This window comes from Sinohyriopsis cumingii, chromosome 2 (assembly GCF_028554795.1).
Source record: "Sinohyriopsis cumingii isolate HCF-2022 chromosome 2, ASM2855479v2, whole genome shotgun sequence".
Lineage (NCBI taxonomy): Eukaryota > Metazoa > Mollusca > Bivalvia > Unionida > Unionidae > Sinohyriopsis > Sinohyriopsis cumingii.
In genome coordinates this window covers 147,409,111-147,430,932 of record NC_142962.1, presented here as the reverse complement: position 1 = coordinate 147,430,932, position 21,822 = coordinate 147,409,111, and the positions used below count along the sequence as shown (strand labels likewise).

Genomic DNA, 21,822 nt, shown 5'->3' with positions numbered 1-21,822 from the left:
CTATACTTGACTTACTGAAGCTTTCATAGTAATTATTCTAATTATCCAAACCCTTGAAATTGCTGAATGAAATATATGGCCTCCATTCTAGAGAGTGGCAAATCCAACCCAGTTACTATAAATAGCAGATTACGAATGTATCTTAAACAGCAACCCCATGATGTAATTTAATTATTTACTTCAATGCCTGTAGCTTCTAATGGGGAGGTGCTGTTTCCTGAAGGTGGCACTTTGAAAACCTTTACTGCAGATTGGTGAAACACACTTGCATGCAGATGTTACACCATCATTCAAACATGTTTATATGAGAAATGGATGGAGGCATCCAATAGTGCTACCATGAGAATGCAGTAGAGGTGTCCAAACATTTATATGAGGTAATGGGCTAAGTAAACAGGTAACAAAGTGATGATAGAGAAATAAACTTTTGTTCATCAATGATAGATAGATAGATTGACAGATACAGATATATTGAGAGATCAGTTGATTGATGGATTGTTAGCTCAAATTAATTTGTTGATACAAATTTATTGATCTGCATACAGATACATTTTCTTTGAGAATAATTGTAATTATAAAGATTTCATCCTAATTATAATAAAAGTAGCCAATCATTATTCAGTTCATATTCCAATGATCCAGTCATTTGTTTGCAATGCATTTATAGTTTGAATTCATATGATACAGTTTTATGCCATAAAGATTAACTCACCATTATATTTTGAATGAAAAACACATAAATCCAGCAAGACTAACACATTAAAGACTTCCATGTCCAAGTCATCTACATATTTCACAAGTTTCCCTGGCAACCGAATTGTCTCACACAGCATCCTCCTCTTTCCCTTGACAGATTGAATTATTTCAATACAGTCTCATGCTTTCTTCTTGATGATTTAAGCTCTTCCCATCCCTAAAACTGAAAATGAAAGGATACATATATTAGCTTTCTTTCGATCCTACTTCCACATCGACATTTCAAATGGCATTTTTAAATACCTTCTAAATTTATGTTTAGATGCTTATATGAACTTTTTATTCTCTTGAAACACTGCAAGAAAATATGGTTAATAAGATTATTTGCAAAGAAAATGTACTAAAATTAATCTTGCATGCCATGCCAACAAGGAGTGAATTCTCTTTTATGGGAAGGTAAAGTTTCATGCATGAACTGTACAAAGAATAAACAGTGCCCATGCAATAAAACTTTCATGACCAATAAAAAGCACAGAATGCCTATGATGGACAAGGGAGAACTTAATCAGCTGATTTGTATAATTTATAACCATGTACATATTTTTGAACCCCAAAGTTATATGTAGAGAAGAAGAAATCTTGTTGAACACCTTGCATTAAGTAACTCATTTTCTATTTTAAAAATGCAATTTGGGTAGCAGATAAATTAATTTGCTTCTAAATAAATCTGCATCAAGCAAGTGCATTCTGCTTATATAGCTGGATATTTCCATACAAGCAAGTGCATTCTGCTTACATAGCTGGATATTTCCATACAAGCAAGTGCATTCTGCTTACATAGCTGGATATTTCCATACAAGCAAGTGCATTCTGTTTACATAGCTGGATATTTCCATACAAGCAAGTACATTCTGCTTACATAGCTGGATATTTCCATACAAGCAAGTGCATTCTGCTTACATAGCTGGATATTTCCATACAAGCAAGTACATTCTGCTTACATAGCTGGATATTTCCATACAAGCAAGTACATTCTGCTTACATAGCTGGATATTTCCATACAAGCAAGTACATTCTGCTTACATAGCTGGATATTTCCATACAAGCAAGTGCATTCTGCTTACATAGCTGGATATTTCCATACAAGCAAGTGCATTCTGCTTACATAGCTGGATATTTCCATACAAGCAAGTGCATTCTGTTTACATAGCTGGATATTTCCATACAAGCAAGTACATTCTGCTTACATAGCTGGATATTTCCATACAAGCAAGTGCTTTCTGCTTACATAGCTAGATATTTCCATACAAGCAAGTGCATTCTGCTTACATAGCTGGATATTTCCCCATAAGTTTAGAACTTCAGCTGATAACATTTTTTCAAAGGATACTTAACCAATTAAACTGTGTTTCTTGGGTTTGTGCCATGCCCTTGTGCCTGAAAGATATGAATGTACATGTTTATTTTAACTGTTCATTTCTGAAACATGATTAGAGCACATTACAAATCAAGAATATAATTTGATGCTATATTATATAAAAATTCAGTGCAAGTTCTTAAGATCATTTCTGTATGAATCCTAAAGATACATTTTAAATATGAGTTTTTAACTGCCTTGTTTATCATCCATTTTATTTCATCCTTTCGTAATTTGCTGGGTTTCCTCATCACATAAATAGAAATTATATTTCAAAATTAATAACCAAAATACATCTTCCATTCAACAATGCTTTTCAAACTAATACCTATAAAAATGGTTCTCACATATTTTCTTTTCATTCATTACAAAGAATTTATTCTGCAAAAAAATGCATATTTCATTGTCATCTACTTCAAGTGAAACTGCTGCTGCTACTGAATTCCAACTGGTATTCTATATTTGAAATGATATTTAAAAAAATTGAAAAGAATGGTCATTGTTTTTGTCTACTGAGTCTAGCTTGTGCTGATTTACTTATTCAAGATAATATCACAGACAGAAACCAGGTAGGTTTCTTGTATTGTCTCAACTTTATTGTCAAACCTCATGTGACCAAACTGGACTCAACCACTCAAGATTGCAGTTTATAAAGCTTGCAAATGTTTACCATACTCAAATATGATAGTTTTGTTGTTTTTTTCTATTAAAAAAGCTGCATTTTATTGTGATTGTTTTAATCCATTACACCCATTTTCTTGTCCTGATAATGGTGACAGAATAAGTACTAATAAATGTTAAAGATACTGAGGATGGTAATCAAAATGACAGAATATATACTAACAAAATGTATACGTACCAAGGATGGTGCATCAATTTTTTTCTTTCCTTTTTCTGCCTGCAGATGTAGGATATCATGAAAATGACAAATATCAGAAGCAACAGCCCGAATAATCCTCCCATACTAGCAATGACTATTGTTGCAGTTGTGTCTGAAAATTATAATGAATACTATAAAAAACACAATTAAAATTTATTCATGAAAAACATGTTCAATTCTTACATTATAAACAAAGAGCTTATTTCATCTTATGTAATAAATAAATATATTCAGTTCATACAAAATGTTTTAATTCAAAATAATTTATATTGGAATATTGAAATAACTAAATTGCAAGAATTCAAAGTAAAGGCATTTCTGGGCAAGATATTCTTAAGCATTTTGTCAGTAAATATTCTGACTATAAGTTTCCTTTTCTTTTATGTAAATAAAATGATGTAAAGATGCCCTGGATAAATGGCAGTGTCCTTTCAAACAAACATTACACCATTTTGTTTTCTTTTTTAGTAAATATTAAAGCACTAAATAAACTGGTCTCAGGTTTTTTTGTTTTAACTGACGAGGAGCATCTATACTTGTATCCACCAATATGGAGACTTTTCTTTCAAGAGAGTTTTAAACAATTTAAAAAATATAATTTATGCTTGTAAACCAATATAACTTTCTGTTAGAAACTCACCACCTAGGGAGAACAACTTCCTGTAAAAGAAGCAAAATATATCTCTGGTAATAAATTTAATAATTTTCAGCTGATATGTCATGTACAGAAAACATTTGTGGCAGTGCTTTAGTTTAAATCTGATGGGAACATTAGACACTGTATTCCTGAAAGTAATTTTTACTGCAAAACCTTAAAAATGATTTGAAAAAGTAGGTGATATTTTATGTGCCATCCCTTTGCTATGTGTGGATAAAGTCAATATTTTGTGATTTCTTCCTTTTTCTTATGAAAATTAGAATTTATTTGGTTTTAACTGGAAAGGTCTCATTCTATTTGCTGGACTTGCATAGATTAAGGGACCAAGGCTTGTTGGCCTTTGAATACAATAAGTAAAATTGTGCCCAAAAATATGTGCTGATGTATAATGTGGACTAAATTAGAATTTATTTATCATTTATGTATTTATTTATTATTATCATCATTATTACTATTATCTGCACAAAACAGCATCTGAAACAAATAAATATATCGTACACTTCTGAAACCACTTCTCTGCAAACTGGAAGGCCATTTTCCACTTGGCATTCATAGTTCTTCAGACAAGGGGAAATATACATGTTGAATGTGCATTCGTTTAGGTTGCTATCACTTTTGACAGTGACTGAAAACAAACAAATAACAGAACAATTGAATTTTGCCATTTGTGAAAGAATGATACATTGTGGTTACTGCTAATAAGAGTGATTTTAGGAATAAATAATAAAAAATAAAACAGTGTATTACACAATGTATAGCACTAAATAGACACTTTTATGCTGAGATAAAACACTATTGCTTTGATTCATGGTCTTTCGGATGCTAATGTTATCTATTAAGAATTTTTTTTGTAAATGAGATTTTGGGAATCGGCCTGACACACTACCATTATAAGATGAATGAAAGGAAACAAAAACCAATGAATTAAACATATGTGTATGTATGGATATATGGAGAAAAAATGCAAAACTATATATACTGAATATCTACCTTTTTTAATAAATATATGGAAATATTTCATGACTGAAGTTGAAACATTGTACAAAATGTTCAACTTCACTGACATGAGATATTTCTGTAAATCTGCTCAAAAAACAGAGATTTTTTTATTAATTATAAAAATTTTAAAGACAAGAAAAGGTCACTTTGCATGGATTTTTGCCATCATGTGCCAATGTAATTAACAGCTGTATTACTACATCAATCAAAAGAAGTTTGTAAAGTTTAAAATAATTTTGGGATAACATTTTTTTAAAAAAATGTAGCTTGTATATAGTGCATTTTGCTAAAATAAACACTGTATTCATACAAAAATAAAGACATTTTTAATTTTGTTACCACATTTCATATGCAGCTTGATAATGTTGGGGTGGGGTAACTAGAAACATGACAGCAGCTGATGGACTTCTGAATGATTGTGAGTTTACATGTAAGGATTTTTGTTTTTCATTTTATTTATTTCTTACATTTTTGCGTGGCCTTGGCATGCTTGCAGTCTAACTCCATAGTAGATCCTGCATCCAATCTTTGATTGTCACTTAATTTCGGTTTGCAATCAACACTAATCAACATCCAAATTATCAATTCTTTCAAACATGATTGTCATGCAAATTTAAATTTATTACATTATTTAATCACAAGTTTTATTGTCTAAATTATGTGTACCATTTGTCATAGAACATTACTGCTATACAATATACTGTATGGGTGACACATAGCAACAGGTCATGTAACTTGACAGGTCGTGTAACTTGACAGTCATGTAACTTGACAGGTCATGTAACTTGACAGTCATGTAATTTTAAGTTCAGTCAATGATGTTTCCATGATTCATGTTGAAAACTAATTATTAAAAAAATTAATACCTGAAGTCTACTTTTTGCTGTTTGGAGTTTGCATTTAGGCATTTCTTGACGACACCTCATTGATTGCATAAATGTATACTACAGGGTGTAAAGTTGACATATTTTATATGTTCATCCTGATGTGGAGGGGAAAGGAGGGACAGAGAGAAGGAACAGCAAAAGAAGAAAAATGAAATAGGCCTTAATATGAAAGGGAAATTTTACAGAAATTATTTTTATCCAAGAATACTTACCTGATCACATTAACAATGGGGGGTATAAGTCTGCTACCTCCCAAATTAAGCCCTATTTCATGAGTGTGTGTGTTATTGGATTTTTAATACAGCTTTAACAATTTGAGTCATATCACCATGATGTCTGCAGTGTGGCAGTTTATTGATGTCTAGCACTGGGGCTGCAGACACATGGCATCATGTCCCAATCAGCCACATTATCCTGACACCAGGCCGACCAGTTCTAGCACTAACCTCTTAATGCTCAGTGCTAAGCAAGACAGCTGCTAATGCCCTTTTTACAAGTCTTTGGTATGACTCAGCCAGGGTTAGAACCTGTGACCTCCCACATCCAAGGCAGATGCTTTATCCACCTAGGTAACTGGATTGGTTCCCTATTTAAAAGATGAAAATTTATTTTGTCTGTATATGTCATATAGATAGAGGACAATAACTCTTGCCCATTACCTCTCTTTGCTACCACCCCTTTTAGAACATTTTGAAGAAGAAAAAAAAATCAACAAAAAAAAAAATCGCAAGAAACACCAGGCAAATGCAACAAGAAACCAGTGATGTAAAGCAAGCAGGACTGTTCCCAAGCTCTCCTTCCCAATAATGACAGCCAACCATTCAACTGTAAGGGACCTTTATGGACCCACAGGCTGAGGCCAAACTATCAGGGTTCCTTGAATCCATAAAAGCCTTGGGGAGGTGGCACCATTCCCTTCCCCAGGAACAAGCAGCAGGCTGTGGTGCAGTCAGAAAAAAGTGGCACATGCACAATTGTGCGCACGCCACTATAATTAAACTCAACAACAACAACCACCAGGTGTCACTAGTTTTTAAGTTGAGCAGTATGTCAACACGAGGCTCACAGAGATTGTTCTAATTTCATGAGCTGAAATCTTCATGAGGCAACTCTGATCTTTTGTGATCTCAGGGTATGACAATTGTATAACCCACTGCAGCCACAAGGATAGGGCTTGATGGGCAGTATCCTCCCTCCTGACTTTCACTAAGTCTCTGTGCACCTCAAGTAGTACTTGAGGGTGCAAATAGGGTCTGCATGGCCACTGCTCTTGACATGTCTATGAAAGACACAGTATATGGTACAAAATAACCAAGAGTATGTTATATCCAGGTTAATAATATGACATTATTTTGCAAGTAAAAATCATAATTAGATAAACTGACTGTGAGCGAAAATGACAATATATTTGCTAGCAAAATTACAAAAGTATTTTTATAGACAACAGACAATTAATGGTGTGTATGCTATTGCACCTTGCAGATATCAATGCCTGTTTCTATCAATTTTGATAACAAGGCGGCAAACAATAAGAGTTTGGATGGTGACTAAACACACATGGCAGAGAGAAATAAACCCATTGTTTCAGCTTGGGCTATCAAATACAAAGGTTATACTAATTATCAAGCAAGCCAACCCCTGTAGCAGACTTTGTATTCCTTTAAGTATGCTAATTTTCTTAAATGCAAAGAAGGCTCTCTTAGGGTAAACAACATTGATCGACACTTCATTCTGCAGCAAGTAATATTTAATTTTTAAATTATTAAAATCCAAATAAAGATGAATACTAGTATCATGGAATTAATACTGTAACAAAGCAGGTAAATGAAGTGCATACTCTAGTCCATAGACATTTCTTGATGGGAATAGTGGCAAAATTTAATTGTAAAAATATTGTAATCTAAAATAGTTACAGCTATACACACTCAAGTTTCCAATATTGCACCTAGATTTATAAAACTTTGTTTCTTCAAAAGTTAGCAGTTAAAAAGAAAAGTGTGGAAAAAGGTTTTTTATTTTATTATTTTTAATAAAAGTTAAGTTTGAGCACATTTTTGGGCATGCAAATTTCAAATGATTTCATTTTTAAATCCTGCAACTGATATCCTCATTTATCAATTTACTTACTAAGGATCATTAAATTCAAATTCCTGAATGGATGGCTATTTTGACACCGATAATGGCATGGAATGCTGGGAGATATCATGTATGAAATTGACAGTATGGCAGTGAAGCTTAAAAACTGGTGACACTGGTGGTGGCAAGGGGCATAAGTTATTTCTCTTAGTCTATATGAAATAGAAAAGACTAATTTCCATCTTTTTAGTAGAGCTGGTTTGGGAGATAGCAGGCTTGTATCTCCCTAATGTTAATGTGATCAGGGTATGTATTTGGAAGAGAAATACAAGTCTGAATAACATACATAAGGGTAGTTATATTGTATATTTCCTAAATTGGGAAAAGAAAGTAGTTCCAAAAGTGATATCACCACTGTGGTGACAAAAGTGATGTCACCACTTTGGTGATATCATCTCCCTCCCACTGATATATTATTTCACTATCTCACTATGTCTTGTAAAGTATTTTGTCATGACAGTATCACATTACCGTTATTATCTAAGAAAGTAAGAGACATCAATCTTGATGGCCTGCCCAACAGCTGCATCGACTGGAGACTTAAAAGGGATGCAGAAAGCTGGCTGGTTGTATCCATGGTAGCATCAGTTATGATTTCGAATTCAACAATTAAACTGCCATGACTAAAAATAGAACCTCATGATAAAATTAAAGAGCAACATACTTTTACACATCATGTAATTAACTATGAATAAAAATTCCATGCAATACTGTGTCCTGACTGATTCACTATAGCATAACCCAAAAAGCAAGCAAGAAACGCTGTTGACTTTAATCCATTTTGCCCATGGTGATTATTACTCTACCCTCCATGATGAATACACCCATCTAGTTTGATGACTGTACATATAAGAGTTACGGAAAGCCCAAACTTAACGTAACGAATGGAAATGTTAAGTAATTGAGCTAAATGCAAAACGAATCAATGGAGCATGAAAAGTAGCTCACTGTGACACATTTTTCCTTGGTGTGTAGTATACTTCAAAACTAATACACCAATCAAGTTTACTGATTGTACATACAGGAATCTCAGAGAAACTGAGCTAAATGCAAATATTAAAAGTGATGCCTGCACCAAGGGCACTGTTGGAAAAGTGACCTCACAGGTGAAACAAAAATTCATTTTCTAACAGGTCTAAAGTATTCAACTGAAAAAATTGAATAAAAATCATATGGATGAATCACTGATAGCTGAGATGCAATGCAGTGTTCCACAAACAATATATAAAAATCATATGGATGAATCACTGATAGCTGAGATGCAATGCAGTGTTCCACAAACAATATATAAAAAGGTCATGATGAAAAGATCAAGTGCTTGAAACATTTTCCATAAAAAATGTTTTAATTTCTTATTTATTATTGTACCTGATATTTGCCAGACTGGTATTCCTTAATTTATCACAGCTGATGTGTTAATAATCAAACCATGCTTCACTGTTTACACTGAATTCCTGGCAGAAAGGTCCATGTTCAATGATTGGTAAGATGTTATGCTGTTTATTGTTAATATAAACATCATTTTATTATCCATGCTTTTTCAATATACAACCTTTCATGGTCTTAGGAAATTCAACACAAAGTTAATAAATGCTGATATTAGACACCTGATTACAGGTATTTAGTAGTGTTCATGTAAGTATTAAACATGTAAGATGACTATATTTATTTTGACTCAACTTCTTAAAGTATTTTTTACTTACCTTATGTACAGGATGTTAATATTTTGCAAATGACCACCCAGTTTTATTTTGAACAACTGCATTAGCTGTAAATATATAATTAATTACTTCTAAGTATAGATACAACCACATACCATGCAACATTATATTCAAAACATGGAAAATAAATAGATACAAGCAAATATAAAGACACATTGGTTTTGCATGAAATGGATCATACTTATGGAATGATCATTTATTTCTCTATAATTATGTACAATCATGTCAAATGCTTTCTTATACACATTTGTCTAATTTAACACTGTTGAATACTTTTAATATCAAACTGATATGTCTAATTTATTACTGCTGAATATTTATTTATGTTCAGCTGATTTTCCTAATTTAATACTGTTAAATATTTTTTTATATATTTAACTGATATGTCTATTTAGCACTGTTGAATAATTCTTTAAATGAAATGTGGAATTTAGCTGTTGAATACTTCTTTATATTTAACTGATATGGATAATTTAATACTGCTAAATACATTTTCATATTTAACTGACATGTCTAATTTAACACTTTTAAATACTTCTTTATGTTCAGCTAATATGTATAATTTAATAATGTGAACTACTTTTCATATTTAATTGATGCGTCTAAATTAATACTGTTAAACACATTTTTATATTCAACACATGTATAATTTAGCACTCCTGAATACTTCTTTATGTTCAAATAATTTGTCTAATTTATTACTGCATAATACTTTCTATGTTCATCTGATATGACTAATTTAATACTGTTAAATACTTTTTGATATTCAATGTCTATAATTTAATGTTGTTAAATATTTTTTATATTTAACTGATATGTCAAATTTAGCTCAGTTGAATACTTCTTTATGTTCAACTGTTATGTCTAATTCAATACTGTTAAATACTTTCTATATTCATCTGATATGACTAAAGTAATACTGCTAAATACTTTTTCATATTCAACAGATGTCTAATTTAGCACTCTTGAATACTTCTTTATGTTCAACTGATTTGTCTAATTTAATACTGTTGAATACCTTTTTATGTTCAACTGATATGCCTAATTTAATACTGTTAAATGCTTTATTATATTCAACTAATATGTCTAATTTAATACTGTTAAATACATTTTTGTATTAGTGATATGTCCAATTTAGCACTGTTGAATAATTCTTTATGTTCAACTGATATGTCTAATTTAGTACTGTTAAATACTTTTGTTATATTCAAATGATATGTCTAATTTAATACTGTTTTAATACTTTGTATATTCAACTGATATGTCTAATTTAATTCTGTTCAATACTTTTGTTATATTCAACTGATATGTCTAATTTAATACTGTTAAATACTTTTGTTATATTCAACTGATATGTCTAATTTACTTCTGTTCAATACTTTTGTTATATTCAACTGATATGTCTAATTTAATGCTGTTCATAATCTTGTGTCTCATAGTACACGAGGTTGTCATAGTTCTTCTCATTCTAAAAGAACCTAATTGGATGGAGAGTGGAGGAACTTACCACTGTTTTTATTTCACTGAGGTATTTTTCGTAAACTGACATGTCATTCAGATCATCTTGGGTCGGGATGTCATAGTCAAATATCACTTTTAGCATTGTTATTCGCACTCCCTCTGCAAAAAAAAGCTTTTTCAGTTGAATACAAAAGCACCTTGGCTATGCAAGAGAAAATACAATATTTATTTGTGTGAAGAATTACATCAAAGTTAAAAGATAATTGCAAGAAAATGTACAAATTATTTGATTCATTTGAAAACACATTAAAGCATCTATCACAATGGAAACAATGTATTTTATTAAAGCGGTGAACACTTCAGACAGGCAAAAGCGTACATCTTACAATTAATTTATCAAGTGACAGCTTTCTATCAAATTACAGCTAGTGTCTAATAGATAAAAAAGATCATTCATAACAACTTCAGTAGAATTTGTAAAAAGACTGAAATATCTTGAACTTGTTGTTCTTTGGTTTGCTGCTGAAAAGTGTGAATTTCACTTGCATTCATCAAAGTCATGATATAACTGTACTCATATGAAAGAATGTTACCTGCAATTTTCCTCACAAATCATGATATTGAAGGTTCACATTTACAAGAATAATAACTATTTAAAACTTGGCAATAAACTTTCACACACAACCCATTTGAAGTTTGTTCCAATGAGTCCTTTTCCTGAAAAATGAGTGTAAACAGCAGTTTCATGTTCACCTATTGAAATACAAAGGAAGTACTGTACCATTTTGGAGAACTGATCTACATCCTAAAATTGTGCCAAATGACATACATTACTAACTGTTTAATCATGAAATGATATGAGCATAACTGTGTTAGCATAAGTATAAAGCCCCCGCCCCCATTGTAACTTGGCTCTGCACTTTTATTTAAAATTAACAGAAACTGCCTTACAATTGTACCTGTTTGTGTAGTTGTGTCCGTTGGCATTCTCGTAATTGTCGTTTTACAATCTGAAAGCAAGTTTTATCATGGTGAAAACTTTATATGCTGAATAGGCACATTTTATTTGCATTATCATTTTACAAGGTCATTAGCATTATCATTTTACAAGGTAGTTAGCATTATCATTATCAAGGTCATTACGTAGCTGTAACTCAATTTAAGAAAAGGTTTGCTGAATATGCAAACTCATTGAGTAATATTTTTATATTCATAGTCACATTACATCACATGTATATGTAATAGGATAGCACACATTTATCGGAGGCATTAAAAGAATATATAAATAGAAATTATATATATATATATATATATATATATATATATATATATATATATATATATATATATATATATATATATATATATATATATATATATATAGTTTTTAGTTCATGCCATTGCTTTACTGTGTTTCAAAACAAATATGATCAGAATGTAACTACCAGACACAATGTTTAAAAATTTGTAGAAATTACCCACCTGAGTTACATAAGCATTTAATGGTGTGGGCTTTGTGATAAACTTTCCAATGGCTTTTTAAGTTATCAAACACTGTGAAATCCAAGCTTATTTCAATTGACTGTATGTTTGAATACTTCATGTCAGTCTGGACATATAGGACATCACCTAAATCAGCATCTGTCAGTTGAAATCTTCCAAATTCAATTGTTTGTCCTTTACTCAGTTTAAGGTATGGAGGCATGAAGGCAATGTCAAGTAATCCACTCATATTTGTCTCAGTAAAATTGAACTCCACCCTTATTTCTGCTACAGACTCAGTCCGATTTTCACTAAGACAGGCTTTAATGTCAAATGTGAACTGGGGCTCGATATACACGATGTAATTTCTTCTTTGCTGTTGAGTTTTGTTCCCCTCTTCAGCAAAAGCTGTTATTTCAAGTGACAATCTACCCGAAAATCCCTTTGGGAGAGACATGTTGACACTACCGAAATCATCTTGCTCAAGATAAAGGACCTCATCATCTCCCGAGCTTTGTGATACATTTCCTTTGCTGAAAAGTGTCTCATTGGGAAACCCTTCTACTTGTAGATACAGTCTATCTACAGGCCCTGATATATTTTTAGCAGAGAGGTAAACCTGCAGAGGCTCATCCTCATATCCATCAATGACTCTTACCTCCAGCATTGGAGGATACTGAGGTTTCAGAGCTGAAAAAGATGTCAGAAAAAATATTAAAGAGAACCAAATATGAAAAGAAACAAATGAATGTCTCTGCAACCTAAGTTTAAGTTAACAATACATGAAATAAATAAGCAAACCAATCTGATATTCCTTGCAAGAAACCATTTATTTAGCATGACCATCATTACCATACTAGTTTATTTAGCATGACCATCATTACCATCCTAGTTTATTTAGCATGACCATCATTACCATACTAGTTTATTTAGCATGACCATCATTACCATACTAGTTTATTTAGCATGACCATCATTACCATCCTAGTTAATTAACATGACCATCATTACCATACTAGTTTATTTAGCATGACCATCATTACCATCCTAGTTAATTAACATGACCATCATTACCATACTAGTTTATTTAGCATGACCATCATTACCATACTAGTTTATTTAGCATGACCATCATTACCATCCTAGTTAATTAACATGACCATCATTACCATACTAGTTTATTTAGCATGACCATCATTACCATCCTAGTTTATTTAGCATGACCATCGTTACCATACTAGTTTATTTAGCATGACCATCATTACCATCCTAGTTAATTAACATGACCATCATTACCATACTAGTTTATTTAGCATGACCATCATTACCATCCTAGTTAATTAACATGACCATCTTTACCATACTAGTTTATTTAGCATGACCATCATTACCATCCTAGTTTATTTAGCATGACCATCATTACCATACTAGTTTATTTAGCATGACCATCATTACCATCCTAGTTAATTAACATGACCATCATTACCATACTAGTTTATTTAGCATGACCATCATTACCATCCTAGTTAATTAACATGACCATCATTACCATACTAGTTTATTTAGCATGACCATCATTACCATCCTAGTTTATTTAGCATGACCATCGTTACCATACTAGTTTATTTAGCATGACCATCATTACCATCCTAGTTAATTAACATGACCATCATTACCATACTAGTTTATTTAGCATGACCATCATTACCATCCTAGTTAATTAACATGACCATCTTTACCATACTAGTTTATTTAGCATGACCATCATTACCATCCTAGTTTATTTAGCATGACCATCATTACCATACTAGTTTATTTAGCATGACCATCATTACCATCCTAGTTAATTAACATGACCATCATTACCATACTAGTTTATTTAGCATGACCATCATTACCATCCTAGTTAATTAACATGACCATCATTACCATACTAGTTTATTTAGCATGACCATCATTACCATCCTAGTTTATTTAGCATGACCATCTTTACCATGCTAGTTTATTTAGCATGACCATCTTTACTATACTAGTTTATTTAGCATGACTTTTAGATACTTATTTTTATTCATACTCACTTTCGTTACAAAATGAGCCATAAAATCCTGGATCACATGAGCAAATACTTCCAGACTCTGAGCAATTACCATGGCCAGAACAGGAACAGGTGCCTGCAATGATTGTTAGTAAGCCATACATGATTTTATATATATATATATATATATATATATATATATATATATATATATATATATATATATACACACACACACATTAAAAATAACATGGCCTTTAAAGTGATGGTATAAATCAAATTCATATACCAATACTATTGGTATATCAGTTTGTGATCCACCCATGGCGCAATACTACGAATAAATAAACAGTCTTTCAACTGAAGGCCTATACATCAATGATGGATTTCCACTCATTAATCATATTCTGTACTAATTTCCATATGCCAGTACGTGAATGCCTAGCATTCAAGTTCAGTGTACAGGAAGCTAACTGTGTTTATAGTGCACTACTTTCTTCATAAAAACCAATTTTCACGTTTAAATCATAAGTGTGCCTTATATTGATTTCATTTGTGTGAATAAAAATAGAAACTCAAAAAGAAAACAATCAACTTATGAATTTGCATATGTGATTGTGAACAACAAAAAAAGGCATACAACTACATTTTGTAGCGGACACACTCTCAGGGATGTAAGGAGTTCATTCACTCTGTCAATACACAGTAGCCTAGAGGATATCTTAACTCTGTTCAAAAGGCAAATACGTGTATTTGTATGTGATATGAATAAAATATATGTATAGTATGTATGCCGTATCAATGATATACCACTCGCTGTATAAATTTTTAATTAAAAGGAAATGAGGCTTGCCGAGTTTCCTTTTAATGAAAAATGTATACATCTCATGGTTAATCATTGATACAGCATACATAATATACATATATAAAATGCTGCTAAGGGAGAATAATAGATTTTCTTTAGTATACCCATTAGGGAGAATAATAGATTTTCTTTAGTATACCTATTACAAAGTTGTTAGTTAATATTTATTAGAGATTTTTAAAACATACACATAAGCACTTGTATTAACTCAAATGGAAAACAAAACTGTATAAGGAGATCACACAGTTGTGCAACAAAGCTTTCCTTACCTACAGGTTGAGGAATGGATATAAACACAAACTGGTATTCCACTGTATCACGTATTTGTGGTCTGTTGCCAACATAATCAACAGGTAGAGGGAGAAGGGTATAATTCTTTCCCTGATTTAGATTCAGACTTGTAAGAGACTCCTTTATACCAGTCTTTAATAGAATGTACCCTTCCGCTGAAAAGAAGAGTCAACATTTATAAAATTGATGATTCTCAATTGATATCAAATGTGTCAATAAATAAAAATTACAAAATCTTTGGAATTACCATTGTAGCCTTTGATTTTATTGTATTTTAATCACAAATGCCCTCTATGTTCCTTTTGTAAAACATATTCCTTAATGCTGCATTAATAGTTGTTGTTCGATCTTTTTCACAAGTCAGAAATATGCAATCAACCATATATACTCATTTATCAGTCAAGTCAAACTTCCACCAACAAAGAAATATCCTGATCTGTCATAGATCAATATGCCTGCAGATGAGGGTCTATGTTGTTTGTTCTACTTATTACTCATAACAAACTGCACAGACCCAGATCTGCTGATTCATTATGCACCAGCAGATCTTGATCTGCACAGTTTGCACTTGGACTCATCTTTTAAGCAAGTACATATGGTAAATGAAAAGATGGAAATATCACAAAAGAATTCAAGTATTATAGCTTCATGGAACCAATTAATATGCCACAGAAAGACATGAAACTGCTTTAAGAAAGTTTACTGCCCAGAAGTCACCACAGCTTGTATTTCTTTTAAAAATACTTCTTTTTTTCTCTCTCTCTCTCTCTCTCTCTCTCTCTGTCTCTCTCTGTCTCTCAATCTTAGGCACATTTGGTAACATTTATAAGCAACAGATCAAATTAAGCTAACACTTAGCACACCTTCTCTTGAATAGAGGTTTATCTCTTGTACTCCAGCTCCGACATCAGTGCTGTTAAATGAAAGAACCAGGATACCTTCAGAGAGAGCGTCTTCAATTACAGTAGTTGTAACTTTCGGAGCTGAGTCATCAATCTGTACCAATATTTAGGAACGTATAAATATAAACACAAAAATGCAAGGCTTTCTCTTGCTGACTTCCTAACATGCTCAAAGATATAACATGTTTTAAGAAACAAGCAAATTATGTGTTCAAAAGAACTGCAAAAACATATGAAATACAAAAAAAGGAACTTTCCATAGATTGATATACTTACTATGATATCATACTGTCAACATTTATCATCACTGGCATAATTTATATCAGAGTATACTACCTTGAACATTCCCATAAAATAAGGATCAATATATCGTGACTTACTTTCTTGTAAAATAAGGATGTATACAATGTATTGAACTTTACCATAAAATGGATGTACATAACATGTCAAACTTTCCCATAAATAAAAATGATATACCATCTTGAACTTTCCCATAAAATGAATGAACATATTGTGCCAAACTTTCCCAAAAATAAAGATGTATATACCATCTTAAACTTTCCCATAAAATGGATGAATATATCGTGTCAACTTTCCCAGAAATAAGGAGGTATATACCGTGTTGAAAACATCTGGTGTGTCAATAGGATCATTCTGGTCAAAGTAGATTGTGGCATTTGCATCTATTCTCGATAAAGTTGGAGCATCAGCTTTCACTTTGATAGAAAAGTGAACAAATCCTTGACCACTTGTTCCATTGTTTGGAGGCAGGAACCCCTTTGAAATATTAGTTGGTGGCAGGCCTGTGAAAAAATATGGTTTGTAATGCTGCACCAAACTATATATATATATATATATATATATACACACACACACACACAGAGACAGAGACCTGGAGAATGCACATGTGTATGTATTGTTTATTACCTTTATCAATTGTTTTTATTTATTTGATAAATTTTGGTGTGCCAAAGGAAAAAGCAAATTCTTAAGTAAGCTATGTGTCTTCGATAATACCTGATCACATTACAAAATATTAGAAGGCTGGGAGGGATTATTGTAATGTAAGTATTATCAGAGAAACATAATTTACAAAAATATTCACTTTCCTCATCAAATACTTTACCCAGTCATATTACATTGGGAGAAAAGGAAAGAGGAGGAGGAAATGATGAGAGTCCTAGATTTACCTGTGTAAGAGCATGATTACTCTGCTAAAGGGTGAAGTTCTCTTAATGATAGTTTAACACAACAAGAGACATTCTGTGCATGGGAGATTCTGTGGAATTCTGCATCTGATTATTGTCTCAGCATCAAACATTTCCTAGGTGAATCCAGCAAAGGTACGAAATATATGTCTGACTTGAAAGTTGTGCTTTCATGAATGTAGACTGGTCACTGTCTGTGCAGCTACTACTAACCCAACAAGATTCAGTCCTTAACAAGGTCATATGTCACCTAAATGGAAGCTAGAGAAGGCAGACTGGGTGTGCCAACAAGGCCATATGTCACCTAAATGGAAGCTAGAGAAGGCAGACTGGGTTTGCCAGTCAGTTGACTCCACTATGTCCCAAATTGAGATATTACATTCAAGTCAAGTTCATGCAAATTACTGGCATTTCATGAGCTGAAATGCTCATTAGTGTGTACCTAATCTTGTGAGAGTTTAGCGTACACAGATGGAATAACTCCCATTATGTAAAGTGGACAGTGATTGTTGTGTTATATCTTGCATTCCTGTGGTACATGTAGGAATAGTCTTTTACAGTTAATGCAGATACTGTCTATGCATCTCAGGCAATATCTGAGGGTATACAGTACAAGGTCCTACAGTTTTTCTTCTCTTGACAGATTGATAAGGAAGTGAATAGCTATTGTTGTTTAACAAGTGACAGCAACCTGTTCTTAGGAAGGAAGCATGTTGCTTCATAATTTAGAATGAAACTTCAGAATGGAGCTGCATGTTAATTTAGATCTATAGATATTGTGTGTAGGTCAGTCATTCTGCATGCTAAAGTATTTATCATGAATTGCAGGCCATGTATGACAGCTCCTTCAGTGGGAAAAGTGTCTCAAATTTAGCCAAGTTTGGCCATGTCAAAATTCAGGGGAGATTCTATTTGAAAATAATTGAGTGAGGATTGTCAGGACATGTCGAATTGGACCACAAGTCGTAGATTACAATATTGTGGTCAAAATCATCTCTTCCATAAAGTCTGAATTTGTCAAAGATCATAGAAAAGTATCCCTTGATTGTGATAGGAGATATATTCATGTGTCAAAGATCATAGAAAATTATCCCTTGATTGTGATAGGAGATATATTCATGTGTCAAAGATCATAGAAAAGTATCCCTTGATTGTGATAGGAGATATATTCATGTGTCAAAGATCATAGAAAATTATCTCTTGATTGTGATAGGAGATATATATCTGTCTTCGGATGTAGAATAAAACAATTTATCTTAATGTAACGTGATCAAGTAATATATTTGATGGAGAAACTGCACCATTTTGTTTCTAAAGTGATATTCAAGTTTGGAAAAAAATACAAATAGTATTTTCTGACATGTGGTTCAAGGCATTTGAAATGCTAGTCCTACAATGTAAGATGTAGACCCTGATATGTATGTTGTTTGGGTGTGACCTAGTCCAATAAATCAGTTGTTGATACTAGTGGACAGTTTGTGGATCTGATGTCATCTGTTTATTAAAATGTACAATTTTGCTGCATATAAATCTGTCTGGAATGCAACCAGCATACAGTTGAGACATTTACTGATATTGGTAACAGTTGTTATGTAGCCATGAAATTCAATCTGGCCAAAGGACCTAGGGTTCTGTTATTCAACATGGATTTACAGTCATCAGACCTGGATCTGACCTGGAAATATTCTATACATATCATCTAAAGGACTCTGCAACCTATGGATACACTGGAGAGCCAAGCAATACTGGTAAATGTCTCATATGTACACCTATGTGTGACTTGTCTGCAAACATTTCCTTGATTTTATAAATATCTCACATCAAACCCACAAATCAACCATCAGTATCAACATAGGCTGTTTTGGGGTGGGGCTGATTTATCAGACTAGACACAACCCAAACAACATTAATATCAGGGTGGACTTATATCATTGTATTCCTGTCTTTTGGGGTTCATATTTAGAGAAGAAATTTGAATATTTCTGCATATAATTTTCTTAAATGAAAATGCAAAATTTTACCAGATCTATTATTGACTGTAGGAACAATTGTGGAAATGAGAAGATACATGCTATCCAATAATAAACTCAGTGTACCTGTGTCCATGTCTATGGTTTGAAATTCCCATGTAGCTTGTTTCTTGACTAAATCAACTCCGGCAACAACTCGAATGTAGATTCCAAGCTCCATTGTTAGGTTTACTATGGTCTGCAGTGATAAATGTTTTAATATGTAAAAGGTTATCTTATCTTTGAGTTACATCCAAAAATGTCCGTAATTTGTTTCCTATAGACACATTTTGGAGCTATGATCAAGGGCTTCTGTTCAGACCAAGAATACATCAATCAGAAACATGGTTGTATATATGATCAAAGTGGAAGAATAAAATAAGATGACAACCTTTCTATCTTTATCTTGCTGCTTTTTTTTTTACAGCTCTCCTGTTTTGCCATCTTGCCTCTATCAAACCAAATGTAACCCTCAGGTACAATGTGATCAGAGCAAGAGACATCATCACAGTCAGAGTCACAGATCAATGGCCAGAGTAAAACAAATTCCCATTTAGACTAGTATGAAAAACATATCCTACAAACACACAGCCATGTTCTTTATACAGTGGAAAAAAAGTTCCATTTAGTCACTGATAATATAGTCGATGCATCTTCACTAGCCAAGGTTCTGATGTGATAACCCTATCTACATCTTGGCATATCGAGCAGATATTTCTGTGCTTTGGGTCTGTGAAGTTCAATGGATGTGGTGGCAAGCCACGGCATCCAATCAAAATTAAGTTAATAAAATTTGAATACTGTTCCTACATGACTGAGACAAAGGGAGCACACAACTTCAATGGACTGATAAATAAGCAATTTTCCAGTGCTATTCATGTTTGCACAAATACCTTTCACTCAGATACACCTGTAATGGCTTCCCTCTGGTACATAGTCATACTTTTGATGTTAAACTCCCAAAGTATCCTTTCGGCAATTGCCCCGACCATTTTCAGCCGATATACAATGCACCATGCTACTGGTTAATTGGCATTGTATACTAAGGGAGGCAACTCGTTTAATCCAATAGTATATACGTCCAACATATCTAGTCTATCCAAGGTGTAGATTGGATTATCGCATTGGAACCTTGACTAACGAAGATGCAACAGATGTTGCCATTCTACCATGTGTTACAGTCTTTTGAACACTGGGGTTTCAGGCAAGACATTTTATTTACACCTCCATCTAGTGGGCATCTGTCAAGATTTACCATCTGATGTTCCTGTTACAAACGATTTTCATTCTGTTAGAGTAGCTAAGAAATGATTATGTGATCACAGCATTAGACTCAACAATGACATTCACATGATGGATTTTCAATGTATTAGACAATAACACACATACACATCTTTATTTTGTTCATAAGAAAGGTGTAATACAGATTCTTTAAATGTTGGCACCATTTGTCACACACCTATGAATTTAAAAAAAAGAATATCATGAATTTTTAAAAGAATATATTGCATGTCTGTTTGTTAACAATACCGAAGTAGATATACCTATGTGCTTGAATATATATATATGAATTAACACCTGATTTATGCAATAGTTGCTTTCCCAAGAGTGGTCACATAACTCAAAATTGCATAACTTTCTGGTTTCACTGCCTTTAAATTTCCTTGAAAAGTATGTAATGCAATTAAACTTTAATACCATTAATTTTAGCCATTTGTGAATAATATTTTTTTTGTTTTAGACAATGAATTTCACTATCTTTTAGGCTTCACAAAAAAGTCGCATGAATCTGGGTTAACTTAAAATCACATAACTTGAAATCACATATATTGGTGGATATATATATATATATATATATATATATATATATATATATATATATATATATATATACACACACACACGTATATACAAACCAGTAGCCAGAATCCTTTTTTATTTGTGTTCTTTTTTGTTGTTGTTCATTTCATGCATATTCTTGAACAGAACAGTCTTTACTATTCAAGCTATCATTGTTATAAATGATTACATAAAGGTCAGTGGTGTCTGTCTGTTCTCACGATACGGTCATTCATAGAGCTGGATAGTGGGTGCTACCCATACACATCAGCTGTAGCTACAATGGTCCCACTACAATAAGACCGGGAACTAGGCTAAGCCTTATCAGTAAGCCTT

The 21,822-nt window shown here is 32.6% G+C and overlaps 1 protein-coding gene and 1 long non-coding RNA gene across 2 annotated transcripts in view; one reads left to right on the top strand and one right to left on the bottom strand.

The window, feature by feature from the left end:
- Positions 1–508: 508 nt before the first annotated feature.
- LOC149806038 (uncharacterized) overlaps positions 509–21,822 on the bottom strand; it is a 121,100-nt gene continuing 99,786 nt past the window's right edge. Inside the window, exons 27-40 of the mRNA XM_089950898.1 lie at positions 19,735–19,846; positions 17,049–17,233; positions 16,392–16,524; positions 15,507–15,683; positions 14,416–14,508; positions 12,338–13,027; positions 11,815–11,865; positions 10,902–11,014; positions 9,377–9,441; positions 8,145–8,296; positions 4,150–4,276; positions 3,634–3,653; positions 2,973–3,105; positions 509–2,133 (exon numbers count right to left, since the gene is read on the bottom strand). Coding sequence (XP_089807024.1) covers positions 2,076–2,133; positions 2,973–3,105; positions 3,634–3,653; positions 4,150–4,276; positions 8,145–8,296; positions 9,377–9,441; positions 10,902–11,014; positions 11,815–11,865; positions 12,338–13,027; positions 14,416–14,508; positions 15,507–15,683; positions 16,392–16,524; positions 17,049–17,233; positions 19,735–19,846 — 2,109 coding nt within the window. The 3' untranslated portion in view covers positions 509–2,075. The remainder of the gene's footprint in view (positions 2,134–2,972; positions 3,106–3,633; positions 3,654–4,149; positions 4,277–8,144; positions 8,297–9,376; positions 9,442–10,901; positions 11,015–11,814; positions 11,866–12,337; positions 13,028–14,415; positions 14,509–15,506; positions 15,684–16,391; positions 16,525–17,048; positions 17,234–19,734; positions 19,847–21,822) is intronic.
- The window catches only part of LOC149806039 (uncharacterized), a 29,645-nt gene continuing 25,777 nt past the window's right edge, over positions 17,955–21,822 (top strand). Inside the window, exon 1 of the long non-coding RNA XR_016419843.1 lies at positions 17,955–18,240. This is a non-coding gene — a long non-coding RNA (uncharacterized LOC149806039). The remainder of the gene's footprint in view (positions 18,241–21,822) is intronic.